We start from the raw sequence: 15,866 nt of genomic DNA, 5'->3' as shown, positions 1-15,866 counted from the left end.
TTTGTACAGCACTTTGAGATTGGCAGGAGAAAAATCTGGGCTATAGTTACAGAAGGAAAAGCTGGCCCAAGTGAGGCCAATGGGAGCGTTGCCAGCCACTGCAGTGGAGTGGAGTGCCGGAGCAGGGTAAAAGAGCCTTAGTGCAACTGAGAATCAGCCCACGGGACTTTGTGTCACACCCACTGCACGGACATTCAGTGGCTTGCTGGAGCGTGGCGTCGGTGCTGAGCAGCGTTAATCCCCTAATGCGTCTGGTTTCTCCTGCTTGAGCCTGGCCTCTCCCATCCCTGCTGAATGTTCACCTGCATTTGTAGGCGGTGGCATTAGCACACACAGCTCTCCACCCACCAGTAAAGAGGTGTGGTCCCAATCACAGAATAAGGCCTTTGTTGGCTCTGTCATGCCCCCTCCCTCCTCTAAGAGCCTATGGTGGATTCTTTTGCAGCCACTGCTCTGGGGCGCCAGCTGTCTGGATTATAGTGGCTCTAAGACTAGGAGCTCAGAAACCCCTTCGCTTAATGATCCACAAATATATTGGGGGTTCCCCACCAACACACCTGGGTTTAAATCCTTTCCCATCAACCTCTCTAGAGGGCTTCCCAGTTCTCCTCTACCAGTTCCCAGAGCAGATGCTGATGCAATTACACTCCATGTGTGTGAGAGGAGAGCCTGGCCTAGTGGATTGAGCACTGGCCTAGGACTCTGGTGAGCTGGGTTTTATTTCCAGCTCCGCTGTTAACCATGAGGGAAATCACTCCCCGTCCCACCTTCGTGCCTCTGTTTTGATTGTAAACTCTCTAAAGACAGAGTGTCTCTCACTGTGTCTATGTACAGCACCCTGCACTGCGGGGCCTAGATCTCAATGGAGACAGTTCGGTGCTATAGTCATACAAATACTGATGATAGAGAATGCCTCCCTCAGGCTCCTTGTGTTCACTTTAGCAGTATCAGGGGGACCGTCTGCAGGGCAGCAAGAGAAATTTGGGGCCCAAGTACATTGTGTTCCTTGGGGTCCCTCCCATTTCACTTTATTTATACAGGTATTTGGGGGCTCCCTGAGCTAGGAGCCCTGGTACAATTGGACCCTCTTTCCCTCCCTTCTTGTCAACCTTGGCCAGAATCTTATTGTCAGCTCATCCCTTCTCCTCCCAAATACTCAAGTCATTTGTCTCATGTGATATAAACATCCCCTTGGCTCTCTGCTCCTCCAAGGAGTGCTCCAGGAAAAAAAACAGTGCAGAGTGTGTGATGGGCCTCTCTCTCTGCCCTAGCCACAGCGGACAGGCCTCTGCTACAGCCCCTGCCTACAGAGCGAAGCTCACGCAGTCGGGGCTAGGGCTTTTCACACTGGAGTCAGTCCCGGGCATCAGCCACTAGCCAGGCACTTGCTGTTGCGAGGGGAGCTGAGCCAGCGGTACGTAGAGAAGCAGCTAAGGCACTTGTCCCCAGAGCAGCAGAGTTGGTTCAAACTGCACAATGCTCCTCTCTCCATCCTCAGCCTCCCACTCCCTGTTCTCTGGCCTCCTGCAGCTTGCACTTTGGCCAGGAGGTCCTGTGGCGGGCGGGTGAGGGGTCTAACATGCCAGCTCATCACTAAAACACAGTGCCTGTGGCTTCTGCAGCCTGGGCCAGTTTGCAAGTCGTGGGCACTTCCACGGGAGAGCAAAGAAAGTGCAGGATCAGGCCCTACACTCCTAGGGTTGCCAAGCCTCCAGGATTGCCCTGGAGTGCCCAGGAATTAAAGCTGAATCTTTCGTTCGAGATTACGTCCTGCGGTGAAACCCCCGGGATTGTGTCCGACCACAGTTGGCACCCCGGCCTAGTCCAGCATGAACACAAGCAGAGGCAGCGTGCGTGGGTGTGTTCAACAGCCATGTGACACTGGTGGGGGCGGTGAGCACTACCTGACAAACCTGTATGGCGACACCCAGGTCACACCCCATTGAGTCAGCCACCCAGCAGAGCTGCACCTTCAACCTGCCTAGCAAGGATCTACTCCCCGCCCGGCCCCTTCGAAAAGAGGCCTAAGAAGCACAGGGCTGGCTATTTTTTGTTTGTTTGGCTGGTGCAGCAAAGGGAACTTGGCCCTGTGGGTCTCCTCCCCTCGTTTGGCAACTCTCCTCCCAATCGCTTTCAACTTCCCTGTCTTGGGAGGAAATTTTGTCCTCCGCCTTCCTGGTTTATCAGATCGTGGCAAGAAAAAAACCCTAAAAAACCCCCCCACACCCTGGCTCCTAAGGAAGCAGGTGAAGACTGAGAGGAGGAACCCAAGCCGGAGGGGGCCAGGTGTGGCTGGGAGAGATGGGGACGGCGGAGGAGGACTATAACTTTGTCTTTAAGGGTGAGTTTTATTGGTACCCCCTTTCCGTGGCTGATTTCAGGCTGGGCTGCGTGTTCTGCAACGGGCTGGTTCTGCCTTTTGAAAGAGGTGGAATTGGGGGCCCGGGGCAGGGGGGGCAGAAGATGGATGGGATGTGGGCTGGGTGCTGGAGGCCAGATGGAGCGGCGGCGGTGGGCTGGGGCACGTAGCGCCAGCAAGGGGTGGAGGGGAAGCAGCCATCCAGAAGGGCAGCTGGGTCTCTCTCTTGTGGTAGTGGGGAGTCCTTGGCGGTGGATCTTTGAGGGCAAATCCCACCACGCCTGGGTATAAGCCCCAGTGAAGTCAGTGCAGATGCACCAGGAATTTGGGTCAGATGAGCCCCTCTGCCACTCCCCCCACAGTCACTGCAAGGTTGTGACTGGCTTTGGGAACCCACCGAGCATCCTGTCATTAAATCCACAGCCCAGCTCAGTGCCTGGGCCGACAACTGCATGGTGGGGTGCAGTCAGGGGGTTTGACACCTCCCTCTTAAGCATTAGGTACTGACCTAGCTGGATGGGTGGGCCAATCGGATGTGGCCTTACAGTGGGGACACTGCTGGGGAACCAGTGGAGTGGGACGGAGGGAGGGCACTGAGGTCGCTGTGGAGGTACGTGGGCTTCTGGCAACCCAGCTCCCCAGGGATTTGCAGGGATCCTGATGGATGTCCGGACTGAACACCCTGGGGGCTGATTCTCCTTCACACTGCACCGCGAGTGTTCAGTTACATCCATGCAAAGTGCTACCGAATCCGAACGGGTCACCCCGGTGCAAACGCCTGCACGAGGTGGAGAGCAGTGGCGAATGGGGAGCTGGTAGCCATAACGGGTGGAAATAGCCCCGTAAGGATCCTGCCTGCACATGGGGCTGCCCCAGCTGGTGTGGAGCTGAGGTAAGGGCTATAGACAGTGGCTCAGGGGTGTGACCAGAATGCCCCATGCTGTGGCTAGTCTGTGCTTCTCAGGCCCCATAAGGGGCAAGGGACTGTTTCTTGCTATGTGTAGTCACAGGCCCCATCACACTGGAGCCTCAGTTTTGGTACGAGCCTCCAGGTGCTCCCGTAATACAAAACATAATAATGCCCCCACAGCGTAATGCCCAGCGAGAGGATCAGGGCCTGACGGGATTGCACCCCTCTAGGGACAGTTTATTCTAACCTGGCCGAGGCCGCGTTCAGTAACTTGCATTGAAAAAAAAGCTCGACCGGATTGCATTTGTTAAAAACCGAAAACACATTCATTTTCCCCCAAAAGGAAAGTGGGTTTTGGTTTTCTGGAAAAAAAATAAATTTTTTTAACCAAAATTTTACTTGCCGGGAAAAATTTTTTACATTAAAAAAAATTTGAAATATTTTGAAGAAATGTTTACTGTTTTCTAGCCGGTTCTGTGTGCCCATGTTTCACTGGGAGAAGGACAGCTGCTCTGGCAACCAGATCCCAAACCTTTCAGGGCTTGATAGGCTAAAACTAGAGCTAGCCGGACAATGTTGGGGGGGATGGGACGGGGCCTTCCATGGTAAACAGGCACAAACAACAAAATCCTCAACACTTTCAGATGAACATTTGAAAGAATGTTGTACAAAACTGAAACAGTTTTGGATTTTGCCCAAAGATTCTATTTTTTATTTTTTGCTTTTCCAACAAGAAAAAAAAATCAACATTTTTTGAGGAAATTAAACACTTCCTGTGAAAATTTTTGTTTAATGGAAAACCCCAACTTACTGGAGAAAAGCGGCTTGGATGGAAAATGTTTGATCCTCCCTAGTGAAAGCCAACACCTTGAATTCCACCCAGAAGCTTTTTGGGAGTCATGGAACATGGACTGATGGGCTCCCAATGTGCAACTCCCCTTAATAAATAGGCTGTAGCATTTTGCATTAGCTTCAGCTTCTGAATGGTCTTGAGCCGGTTCAAATCCCAACTGAGGTGTAATTTACATTCTTGTTATTTCATTTTGTGTTGTCTGGTTCCAGGGTCAGGAAGGTTTTCCCAGCTCTGGTGCTGCCTCGTATGGTCCAGGGGTTCTGTAGGACTCAGGAATTAAGTGCTGATGATGGTGGGGAAAACTGTTTTGGTGGGGAATTGTGACAGTGCAGGAGAGGCAAAGAAAAGCAAACTGGACCAACACAGCTGAGTGGAATGCAAAACATAAACATTGTCCAAACAGCTTAAATGGGGAAAGTACATTTAAAAGTCATTCTGCTTCAGTAATCTTGGGAGTTGTCATTAGCATTGTAGGTAAAGCAATTTAGGGTTTAGAAATATTATAATGACCTGGCCGGTGTGTGTGTCATCACTTGTACTACAGTACATTAGGTGCTGTACATAAATATAATAAGAGACAGCCCTTGCCAGGCAGAGCTTAAAGCAAGATAGTTGAAGGGGAAACAGAACAAGGCGGGTGTCTTGGGCAAGGGCACCAGCAAAGTTGGGCCAAGAACCCAGATCTCCTGCTTCCCAGTCCAGTGCTGTAGACACTGGATAACACTGCCTCTCTGGTATGTGTCACTGCCCTCACTGAATGGAATCAGAACAGCTCAACTGTGTGTCACAGGCCCTATATTGCCAGGTGCTAATGAGGAGTTGCCTTTAGCTTGGGTGCTAGGGGCCTGAACTTTTGAAGCAGGGGGAATCTGAGTTCTGTCCCCCGGGTCACCGTGAAGTTCCACATCCTAGGCAGCCACAGATTAGCTACGTGCATTTTAAGCTGGCAGTGTCCTTTTCAGAACAAAGCCAGGGAGACAAACGGCTGCTTGGCCCTTTAATGTCCCACTCACACAGCTGCGACGGCGCGGGAAGGCTTGTGTTTGTGCAGACTTTGCACACGCTGCCGCCTGCCACACCTGCGTGAGCGAGCCACACAGCCTGACAGTATCAAGGCACAGGCAAGCTCAGATGGGATTCTTCAGCCAGGTTTCAAGCTGTCACTGCAGGGTTAGCTGTCCCCCTTCCCCAGGGAGCAGAAGATCAGAGCTACCGGCTTGCTTTGCAAACAGAGCGGACACAGATCAGATACGCTGCAGGGTGGCTTGAAACAGGGTGGAGACGGTCTCCATTGCCACCTGGGTGGAATATGTACTACATAAGCCATCTGGACAAAAGACACACACACATGCACACACTTAGGGGGCCCATTCGCAAAGCGCCAACTGCAGGAGGAGGCAGGCTGACATGAAGACAAATCCCTCACTGTAGGGAGTGGGGAGTGGAGGCCAGATGGGGTCAGTCCGGGGAAGGCTTAGGAGGGAAAGGAAAAAAAGATGGAGGATTCGATTTGTTAGAAAGCCAACAGCCAAAACCTATTTGCCTAGGGAGTCACCTCTAGGACTAGCCCTGCCCAGCTGTTACCGCCTATTCCCAGCTGGTGGGCCAGTTACTCAGAAACTATCCTGGCTCTTGGGTTCAATTCTATGGACTGTGTTGTGCTGGAGGTCAGACTGAAAAAGACCAATAGAATTCTGGGGTATATTAACAGGAGCATCGTAGGTAAGACACGGGAGGGAATTGTCCTGCTCTGCTTAGCACTGGTGCGGTCTCAGCTGGAGTCCTGTGTCCAGCACTTTAGGAAACGTGACAAATTGGATGGAGCCCAGAGGAGAGCAACAAAAATGATCAAAGGTTTAGAAAACCCGACCTATGAGGAAAAGTTAAAAAAACTGGGCATGTTTAGTCTTAAGAAAAGAAGTCTGAGGTGGGACCTGATAGTCTTCCAATATATTAATGGCTGTGATAAGGAGGACTCTGATCAATTGTTCTCTATGTCCACTGAGGGCAGGACAATAAGTAATTGACTAAATCTGTAGTAAGAGAGATTTAGGTTAGACATTAGAAAAACTTTTAAATCTCAGGGTAGTTAACCTCTGGAACAGGCTTCCAAGGGAGGTTGTGGAATTGCAATCCCTGGAGGTTTTAAGAACAGGTTGGACAAAAACCTGTCAGGGACAGTCTAGGTTTACTGGGTTCTGCCTCAGCTCAGGGCACTGGACTTGATGACTTCTCAAGGTCCTAGCCCTGCATTTCTAGGATTCCCTCCTCTGCCCCAGACTCCCTATGTGACCTTGGGCAAGTCACTTTGCACTGGTACAGCTCCACAGATTATTTGCTATATGTATCATAGAATATCAGGGTTGGAAGGGACCTCAGGAGGTCATCTAGTCCAACCCCCTACTCAAAGCAGGGCTAATCCCCAGACAGATTTTTGCCCCAGATCCCTAAATAGCCCCCTCAAGGATTGAACTCACAACTCGGGGTTTAGCAGGCCAATGCTCAAACCACTGAGCTATCCCTCCACTTAGCCTGTCAGTGCCTCAGTTTCCCCACCTGTACAATGGGATAATAGCAGTGCCCGGGCTCACAAGGAGGGAGAATAAACATATTAAAGCTTGTGAGGCACTCAGGTAGGTAACGGGGGCCAGAAAAAGTTCCTTAGCTCGATAGGGCGTGTCCACACCACAAAAAAAGACCTGTGGGGCGGAGGGGAGGGGTGGTCTCAGAGCCCAGGCTCTATCTGGAGCCCGCACGCCTACACTGCTATTTGTAGTCCCCCAGCATGAACCCAAGTCATTTGACCCTGGCTCTGAGACGCACTGCTGCAGGTATTTTTCTGCTCTGTACACATACCCCTAGATACTAAGCCACATTCCTGGCTCTGTGCTAGAAAATTCAAGTGCATTCCACCAAACAGAGAGATCAGAAGATACAGCAACATAAGAAAAGGCAAATCTTCCATAAAGGTTTTTCGGTTGCTGTTTAGAATAGAGAGGCAGAGAGAAAGCGCTCTTAGGTTGTATTTTCACTTTGGCTTAATACAGGTGTGTTAAGAGGCTGTAGCATGAAAAGAAGGAAAACTGTAGCCGAGCAGAAGAAATTTGGAGTATTTTATGAAAGTTCCAGCAAACAATGTGATTGTTGTCTAGGGTGATCCAGAATCACCAACCCCAAGTATTCAAAAATCATGAGCTGGGCCCCCCAAATCATGACTGGCTTAAAATCTTGAGATTTTAAAAATAAATAATTTGGGGGGTTCTTTTTATTTGTCTTCTGGATTCATTTGCTCCACGTTTTCTAGTTTTTCTCCACCAACACAAGGGCTAGAAACGTCCTTGGTTTTTTTAGATGAAAGCTGACATTCACAAAGTCAGCTGACTCCAGCAGCTGGGACTTTAAGCTCGCCCAAATATCTCAAGAGTTGATGTAAAATTGAGAAACTTGGGACAGCATTGGCAGCCGTATCATGTGGCTACAATGGTGCGTGTAGCTAGAAAACTTTTGTTTTCTGTGTCCTGCACCACCGTATTTCTAAGAACTCTCCCTGGATGCAGAGACAGCAGCTGTTGTGAAGTCAGTTCCATGCAGACTGTTAGAGGAGCTGTATACTCTGTGCTCTCTCTCATAAGGGACTTTCCTTTTGTTCTTTCTTTTTCGGTTGGTTTCCTTAATCTGATTCTGATTGAAATCTGCTCCTTGCATATGGAAAAACAAAACAGATGAGGGCTAGGAAGAAATTTTCTTTACGGGCATGTTTTTCCCATAACTGCTTAATGCAGAGACAGGATACTGGACTGAATGGACACATGAGCTGCTCTCACGCGGCAATTGCTATGTTCCTAGATGCAGCAGTTGTCTGTTGCACTAGAGTACTGGCCTAACTCACAATTTCCCTGCAATTTGTGTCATCATTTGCACCAGTGAACAATGGTGATTCTGCCTAGGTAGCACACAATGCCTACTTTTGGTGGTGTAGATGACAGCACGAGGCACAAGGCAGTGGAGAATCAGGCACCAAAATATTTGCATTGCAGCCACCTTGGGGATAATGATTCCTCTGCGTTTGTACAGCATCGTGCACCATGAGAGAGTTCAGTACATTGTTAATAAAACAATGATGGACTGGTTGGTATGTATGATTATTTATACTGCGGTAGCACCAGACGCTCTAGTCGTAGATCAGGGCCTCATTGTGATAGGCGCAATACAAGAAGAACAAAAGTCCCTGTCCCAAAGAGCTTACAGTCAAAGTCATGTTCCATAGCTCTCTACTGAAATCAGAACTGGGTGTCATATGCCCTGTACTGCTCCCAGCTCATGAGGATTCTCCATCTTCCTGTGCTTTTGGATTAGGAGGATCAGAATTATATCCCTGGTGCACAAGTCCCATTTGCATCTCATTTTGCTAGGAGTTTCCCCTCTTGTCTCCCTAGTGGTTCTGATTGGAGAGTCTGGCGTGGGGAAGACCAATCTGCTCTCGCGCTTCACCCGCAATGAATTCAACCACGACAGCCGCACCACCATCGGCGTGGAGTTCTCCACCCGCACCGTCATGGTGGGCAATGCCATGGTGAAGGCACAGATCTGGGACACCGCCGGGCTGGAGCGGTACCGTGCCATCACCTCAGCGTAAGCGGGCCGCGCGACTCGATGCAACAGCGGGAGGGGTGGCGATGGCGGCCGCGGTTCCTAGGCGCGGGCGACTCCCCACGGGAGGCAGGCGCCTCTGAACACAGAACTCCACGGGGGTGGCACAGGGGGCTATTGTATTGTATTGACCTGCCCATACTCAGCGTGACTCACGGTCTCCCTCCAGCGGTTGGGCCACACTGAGGTTTATGAGTCCGCTACAGTCTTTGAGCTAACACCTCTTTTAGCTCAGGTGGTAGATGCTTGTGCATTTAGAGCCAAAGATCTTGGTTTGGAGCCCCACTGCTTAGAGGAGTCATGGCACCCCTAGAGCAGGTGGGATGGAGAGTGTCTATCGCCCAAATGAAGCTGCAGGGCCAGATTCTCCATTGCCCTGCACTTCCTGAGTCATTTCCATGCGTGCAAAACGGGCTTAGGACACTACTGTGAAAACGAAGGGGGGAAAAGTCAGCGACACCAGGGTGTTTCTTTGACCGTGACTGATGCCCGGCAGCATTTGAACCCCAGCCCTTCACAGGCACAGCACAGATCTCTACCGGTGGAGTTAAAGGAGTGACTCCACTGCTTGGCAGCAGTAGTAGGCCGTTATCCTAGTAGCTCAACCACAGGGAGTGAGGGGGCAAGACAGGGATGCGCTAGCCACTCTGTGGGCCGGCTCTTGGAGCAGCAGTACTGGGTTATAGGTAGGCGCACTGTGGGTATGTCTACACTGCATAGTGAGCCACGGTCAGTGGGACCTGACCTTGAGGACTCCGGGTTTCCAAGCCTGTGCTTGAGCGTCCACATTGCACTGTAAACCTGGGCTTACAGTTGCTGGACCCAGGTCTCACAGCCCTGCTAACGCGTCCACACTGCCCTGCGCAAATCTTCTGACTCAGGTGTGAGGCTTGAGCTGCATCCACACAGCAAACTGACAGGGCTTGGACCCGAGGTGCAGCAGGACTCAGGGTCTGTCTGACCCACCCCCCTCGCAGACTCCTTGGACCTAGGTCCTGAGGGCTCACTGACCGAGTCAGACGGATTTGTGTGCGGACGGAAGAGAGATCTGGGCTCAATCCTGAGTCAGAGCTTGGGCTTAGTGTGCAGTGGAGACACACCCAAAGAGGTCTGACCCCACTGGAGGCGGTGGGGCCGTGACAGGCTCCGGTCAGACCCGGTGGTGAAGGCCGCCCGCTCCCTCTCGGCAGGTATTACAGGGGAGCAGTGGGCGCCCTCCTGGTTTTCGACATCACCAAGCACCAGACCTACAACGTGGTGGAGCGCTGGCTGAAGGAGCTGTATGACCACGCCGAGGCCACCATCATCGTCATGCTGGTGGGCAACAAGACAGACTTAGCCCAGGCCCGCGAGGTGCCGACCGAGGAGGCCAAGATGTTTGCAGGTATGGAGCCGCCTCCCCGGGTGGACCCACCCCGAGACAGCCAGCGCCCGCTGGGTTCTGCTACCCCTCCCCGAGAACACGTCCTGAAAGCCTCCTGTTCCAGCCAGAGCTCATGGTGCTGGGACCGCATGAGCTAAGCAGGGTCCGTAATGTGATAGACCAAGGGGTGCCACGCTGCAAGGAGGTGGGGGCTCAGTAGGGGGCGCTCTCCCTGTTGACTCAGTATTGATAGGACCCCGGGGGGGCTGTACTATGGGGTGCTCTCCCCTCCCTGACCCTGATGCCCCAGTGTCGTTCTGCTGGGGGAGATGCCATGCTAGATGGGCCAAGGGCCTGCCCTGCTCTGGCAGGAAGGGGGATGCTCGGGTAGCCGGACCCCCAAAGGGTACCACAGTTCCCATGCCTCTTGCGTGACCCTGTCCTTGCAGAAAACAAGGGGCTGCTGTTCATCGAGACGTCTGCGCTGGACTCCACGAACGTCGAGCAGGCCTTCGAGACCATACTGAGAGGTGCGCCGGGGACAGGGGAATGTGGAGTCGGGGGGTTGGATTCTGAGCAGAGCATGCTCTGGGGATGGCTGACGGAGAAGCACCCAGGGGGGTGAACTCTCTATAGAAAGAGCTCAAGGTGCCATGTGACAACTGCCCCGCCACCAGGGAGCGCTAAGGAGACCGAGTGGAATCCGGTATCCCACCTCCTGCCATGACAAACCAGCCCATTTGTCTGCCCCTGGAGCTTCTCTCTGCACCAAGGGGGGCAGGTTAACGACTAGGCCAACTGGTCTAGAGAGGGGATTTTCCTAACACCGTGGGACACTCTGGAGAGAGAGAAGGCTGGGGAGCAGGTTTGGGCAAGGAGTTACCCTCATGCTGCCTGTTTCCACCACGGTTCAAGGGGACACGACTAAAGAACACCCCGAAGCAGGGCTGATGTGGGGCGGACGTAATATGGGGACAATAAGTGATCTCTCTCCTGCCATCCATCTCCACCCTCTGACAAACAGAGGCTAGGGACACCATTCCTTGCCCATCCTGGCTAATAGCCATTAATGGACTTAACCTCCATGAATTTATCCAGTTCTCTTTTAAACCCTGTTACAGTCCTAGCCTTCACAACCTCCTCAGGCAAGGAGTTCCACAGGTTGACTGCGTGCTGTGTTTTAAACCTGCTGCCCATTAATTTCATGTGGTGGCCCCTAGTTTTTATCTGACGGGAACAAGTAAATAACTTTTCCGTATTCGCTTTCTACCGTCGTACCAGAGCCCTGAGCGCGGGGTTAGGGAGGGCCCCAAAACGTCTGTGTAAATAAAGTGAAATGGGAGGAGATAGGACCCTAGCAAACAGGCTGTATCAGGGCCGCTCATTTCTCTCTATTGGCCTGCACCACAGTGAAAACCTAGCAGGCCCTGTAGATCTACCCATATTATGCCAAGCCCCAGCAGGGACCGCTAGCCCTTTAAGCAGGAGCTGGTCCAGCTAATAGCGCCAGCTGGGTTGGTTAAGGCAGTAGGAGGTTCACCAGCCTCTGTCTGTGGCCCAGCCCCGGCTCAGGGGGGACACAGCACCACCCGGTGGGGGTTACCCTGGGCCAGGGGGAACGCTCCAGGATCCCTTATTATCGCTCCCTCTTCCAGACATTTTCAGCAAAGTGCAGAAGCAGCAGCAGAGAAGCCCCCAGGACAACAAGGTGTCGCTCTCCAGCGAGAACCCCCACGGCGCCTCCCAGACCCCGGAGGAGAAGCGAGCGTGCTGCGTGAGCCTCTGAGAGCAGGGCGGGAGCCGGCCCGGGACTTGCCGTGGAGGCACGAGCCCCTCCGTCCGCTCTGCTTTCTGACCAGGGGAATGCCCGTCCCCTCCCTCAACGCCCCGTAACTGCACCAAGCCAGGCCGGGGCTGGGCCACAGAAACACGTCTGCAATGGATCGGTCCCTTCGCCCCCTCCGCAAAGCCAGTACCCACGCCCCACCCTGCAGGCAGCACCACTAGAGAAGGGGATGCTGCATACCCAGACCTCTGCCCCCTGGGGTCTGCCAAGCCACAGCAGGGGGAATCTTGGGGCGGGGAGGGGTCGGCTGGCCAAACTTTCCCCTAGCAGAGGGGGAATCAGCCATAGGAACACGCCCATCTATCTTAGTTACCTGATCCCATTACCACAGTGTCTGAGCATCTTTTTAATGTATTTATCCTCACAACCCTCTGTGGGATAGGGCAGTGCTATTATGCTATTATCCCCAGTGTACACATGGGAAAACCGAGGCACAGGGAGACTAGGTGACATGCCCAGGGTCACACAGGTGGCAGAGCTGGGAATTGAACCTGGGTCTCCCAAGTTCCAGGCTCGCACCCTAACGGCTGGGCAGTCCTTCCTCTCTTCCTGCAACCGTAAGGTTTCAAGGAAGGCATTTACATATGATCAATATATTGGTCTGATCCTGCCATTGGATCCACGCACGCTCCGAATCTGGCCTCAACGCCGCTCAGCTCAGTGGGGCTTGCACCAGATTCACACAGCTGCATCTGAGCTCAGAATCCGGCCCTCCCTGTCGAAGTCAGTGGAGGGTGCGGCCACATGGCTCCGATTCCAGGATCGGAGCCACGATTTTCGCCCAGATGCTGCCGCTTTAAACATCCCGTCCGTTTTGCTGTCTCCCATAACCTGTTCGTTCACCTAGTGAGATCCGTACAACCCCGCTGTCCTCGCCCCTGGGTACAGAATCTCTTCCTCTGACTAGACAGCCTCTGAAAATATGACTGTGCCCTATACAGAGTGGCAATGCAGGAGTGGAGAGAGAGAAAGCAGACATCTCCAGTTCTAGGGCGTGGGTTGCCTAATTAGTCTTAACTTCTACTTCAGCCTTGCTTTAAGGTCTGAGATCTTGGAGATGGGAGGGTGAAATGGAGGGAGGAACTCTGTTAAAATAACTCAACGAAGGGCTTGGATTTCAGAGGGGCGGTTGGAATTGTGACTACCTCACCAAATCATCCCTTCCATCAATATACACTGAACATGGGGCGACTGACTTCTGGCTTCTAAGGACTTGACCCAAAGCCCCTTGATGTCACCAAGTTCAATGGGTATTGGATCCAGTTTATAGAGAAGGAAGTGGCGGGGGGAGGAGGGGCTTGCCTGTAATTAATGGTTGAACGTCTGAGCTCTTGACGGGACCTGGGCTGGATTGTGATCTCTGGGGAAGCTGGAGTCATGTGCTGATTTCAGTGGAGCAAATCCACAGACACCAGAATCTAGCGTCGCTGACGTCAGTGGGCCACGTCTCAGCAGGTGTCAATTGGCAAAACTCCGCCAAGTTATGCCGATATACACCTGCCCAGTGGGTTGACTCTGGCTCCGTGTGTGCCAAGGTAGCCGAGATCAAACGCGGCCCACCGCCGTTGGAGTGAGGGGGGTGACTCTGGATTTGCACTGGTGCAATTTAACTCACTGGGGCAGTTTCTGTGCTGAGACAGAAACACTAAATCCCTGTTACGCCTCTCGTTCGTGTCTAAACCTGGCTTTTGCCTGCTGTTAATCTAACCGCAGCATCTTGTGAACGTCTGAATTCAGTGGGAATTATTTATATGATCGCTGGAGCGGGGCTGGATCTTTTTGTACAGATCGTCTCACGAGCAGCCCTGGTGAGGGAGTGTGCGTGATGCGATGGACTATAGGACCTTGACCCAAACATTAAAACATTTAGAGAACGTTTCAAAGACAGCGGTCTGCCTACCTTGACTTCCTGCATATTCCTGCTGGGTTTCCCTTTAGGATCTCATCTAATTTTTCCATCTTTTTCATTCCCCTTCCCTTTCCTCAGGGATGTTAATGGGCAGGATGTGGGGTGAACCTGCAAGATATGGGGTTTCAGACTGGACGACCAAGTGTCTGTGAGCTCTGCAGTGGCCCTGTAACTCTACTTCCATCAGCGGTGGTGGTCGTGTGGGGAGATTTCACAGCACACAGCTCTGATAGCACATCTCAGGCCTCACCCGTAGCCCCACCTCTGCGTCCCCTGGGCTCATAACATAAGAACGGCCATACTGGGTCAGACCAAAGGTCCATCTAGCCCAGTATCCTGTCTACCGACAGTGGCCAATGCCAGGTGCCCCAGAGGGAGTGAACCTAACAGGTAATGATCAAGTGATCTCTCTCCTGCCGTCCATCTCCACCATCTGACAAACAGAGGCGAGGGACACCATTCCTTTCCCATCCTGGCTAATAGCTATTAATGGACTTAACCTCCATGAATTTATCCAGTTCTCTTTTAAACCCTGTTATAGTCCTAGCCTTCACAACCTCCTCAGGCAAGGAGTTCCACAGGTTGACTGTGCGCTGTATGAAGAAGAACTTCCTTTTATTTGTTTTAAACCTGCTGCCCATTAATTTCATTTGGCTCTGCTGATGCCCCTCATTCCAACCCATTCCAGCCCCCAGCTGTTCCAGCCCTGGGTTCCCCCAGCGAGATTTTTTTATAGCCATTGTGGGGGGGCTTCATTTATTCCCTCTCCATGGTTCCCAGTTGCATTTGGTCTACGCAGAAGAAAGAAAATACATACTTTGCCTTGTGACGAAACTCTGCCCACGGGCTGAAGGGGAGCAAGAGTTGATCTCCGCTGACGGTTCGTGCAATTCGTCTAAGGAAAAGCCCAACCCCGACCCTACCCTCCAACTAAACAGGCTCAAAGCAGTGCAGAGAGGTGACTCTCACCCTGGCTGGGAGAAGAATTCAGCGGCTTTCCCTTTGTTGTATTAGCTCCCACAGGGCTCTGAGAAGTGGGGCCGATCCTCAGGTGGTTTATATCAGCATCACTCCATTGGTCTCAGCACAGCTACCCCACAGCTGTTCGCTAGGAGATCTGGGTCAACCCAAGGCCTTGTTATAAGTCTAAATGGCAGAGAGAGGGCCGGGCTGCAAAGATCACACATGGAATCATCCAAGTTTAAAGGGAGGGTAGCAGGGTCAGTCCCATAGGGCTGGCCGGGCCTCAGCACAGCAGTCACCCTGCCTCAGTTTCTCACCTGATTCCAGACTCCTACCTGCAGACGTTCCCTGACTTTACTCTCTCTTGGCAGAGCTAACAGCAGGCCCTGATAATGTTCAGGACTGGAGGTAGCGACCTGTCTCTGGCCCCTGTTCCCAGCTTGGTGTGTTGAGCCTTTCTGAACATCTGTTCTTAGAGAAGCCAGGCCGGGGACAACAGCTGGTTCGCCCTGGGCCCCCCGCACTGCCCTCAGAGGGGACAGCGCACACAGCATGGCAGGCAGAGGGCCAGGCTGGCAGGAAAAGTGGGCTAGAAGGCCAGGTTGCTACAACGGCAGGGAAACTTGAGCAATGTTCTCCATCCTGTTTTGCAACATCACTGTAAGTCAGGGGTGGGGCAGAGCAAATGTCCTGCCTTTTCCACTCCGGAGCTGGGCTCCGTCCACTACAGTATTAGCGACCACGCTGCTCGTGCTTTCCCCTCGCCCCCTGCAGTCCCAGTGCCCAGGGGTCGTGCCCCGTGTCGCTGCCGGACGCTGGCCTGACTCCGATGGAACGGGGAGGCCCCTCGCACAGGGGGGATTCTTTGGGGGCTGTTTCGACCCACTTTAAGCCCCCTTTGCACTTCCAGCATGGCCTGGCGGGGCCTAACTGGGACGGAGAACCAGGCCCAGAACATCCAGTGCCCCCATCCAAACCAGGGAACGCTGCCCCCGGCCATTTCAACGGGAGAC

The 15,866-nt window shown here is 52.8% G+C and overlaps 1 protein-coding gene across 1 annotated transcript; it reads left to right on the top strand.

Annotated features, from left to right (window-relative positions):
- The first annotated feature begins 1,976 nt into the window (after window positions 1-1,976).
- Window positions 1,977-12,449, top strand: RAB25 (RAB25, member RAS oncogene family). Its single transcript, XM_034756899.1, has 5 exons — window positions 1,977-2,341; window positions 8,559-8,754; window positions 9,963-10,156; window positions 10,585-10,665; window positions 11,791-12,449. Exons 1-5 carry the CDS (start codon window positions 2,302-2,304, stop codon window positions 11,919-11,921), a joined length of 642 nt encoding a protein of 213 aa, XP_034612790.1. The 5' UTR covers window positions 1,977-2,301; the 3' UTR covers window positions 11,922-12,449.
- Window positions 12,450-15,866: the final 3,417 nt, after the last annotated feature.

Source organism: Trachemys scripta, chromosome 24, assembly GCF_013100865.1.
Source record: "Trachemys scripta elegans isolate TJP31775 chromosome 24, CAS_Tse_1.0, whole genome shotgun sequence".
Taxonomy (NCBI): Eukaryota; Metazoa; Chordata; order Testudines; family Emydidae; genus Trachemys; species Trachemys scripta.
This window is presented reverse-complemented; position numbering and strand designations above follow the sequence as displayed.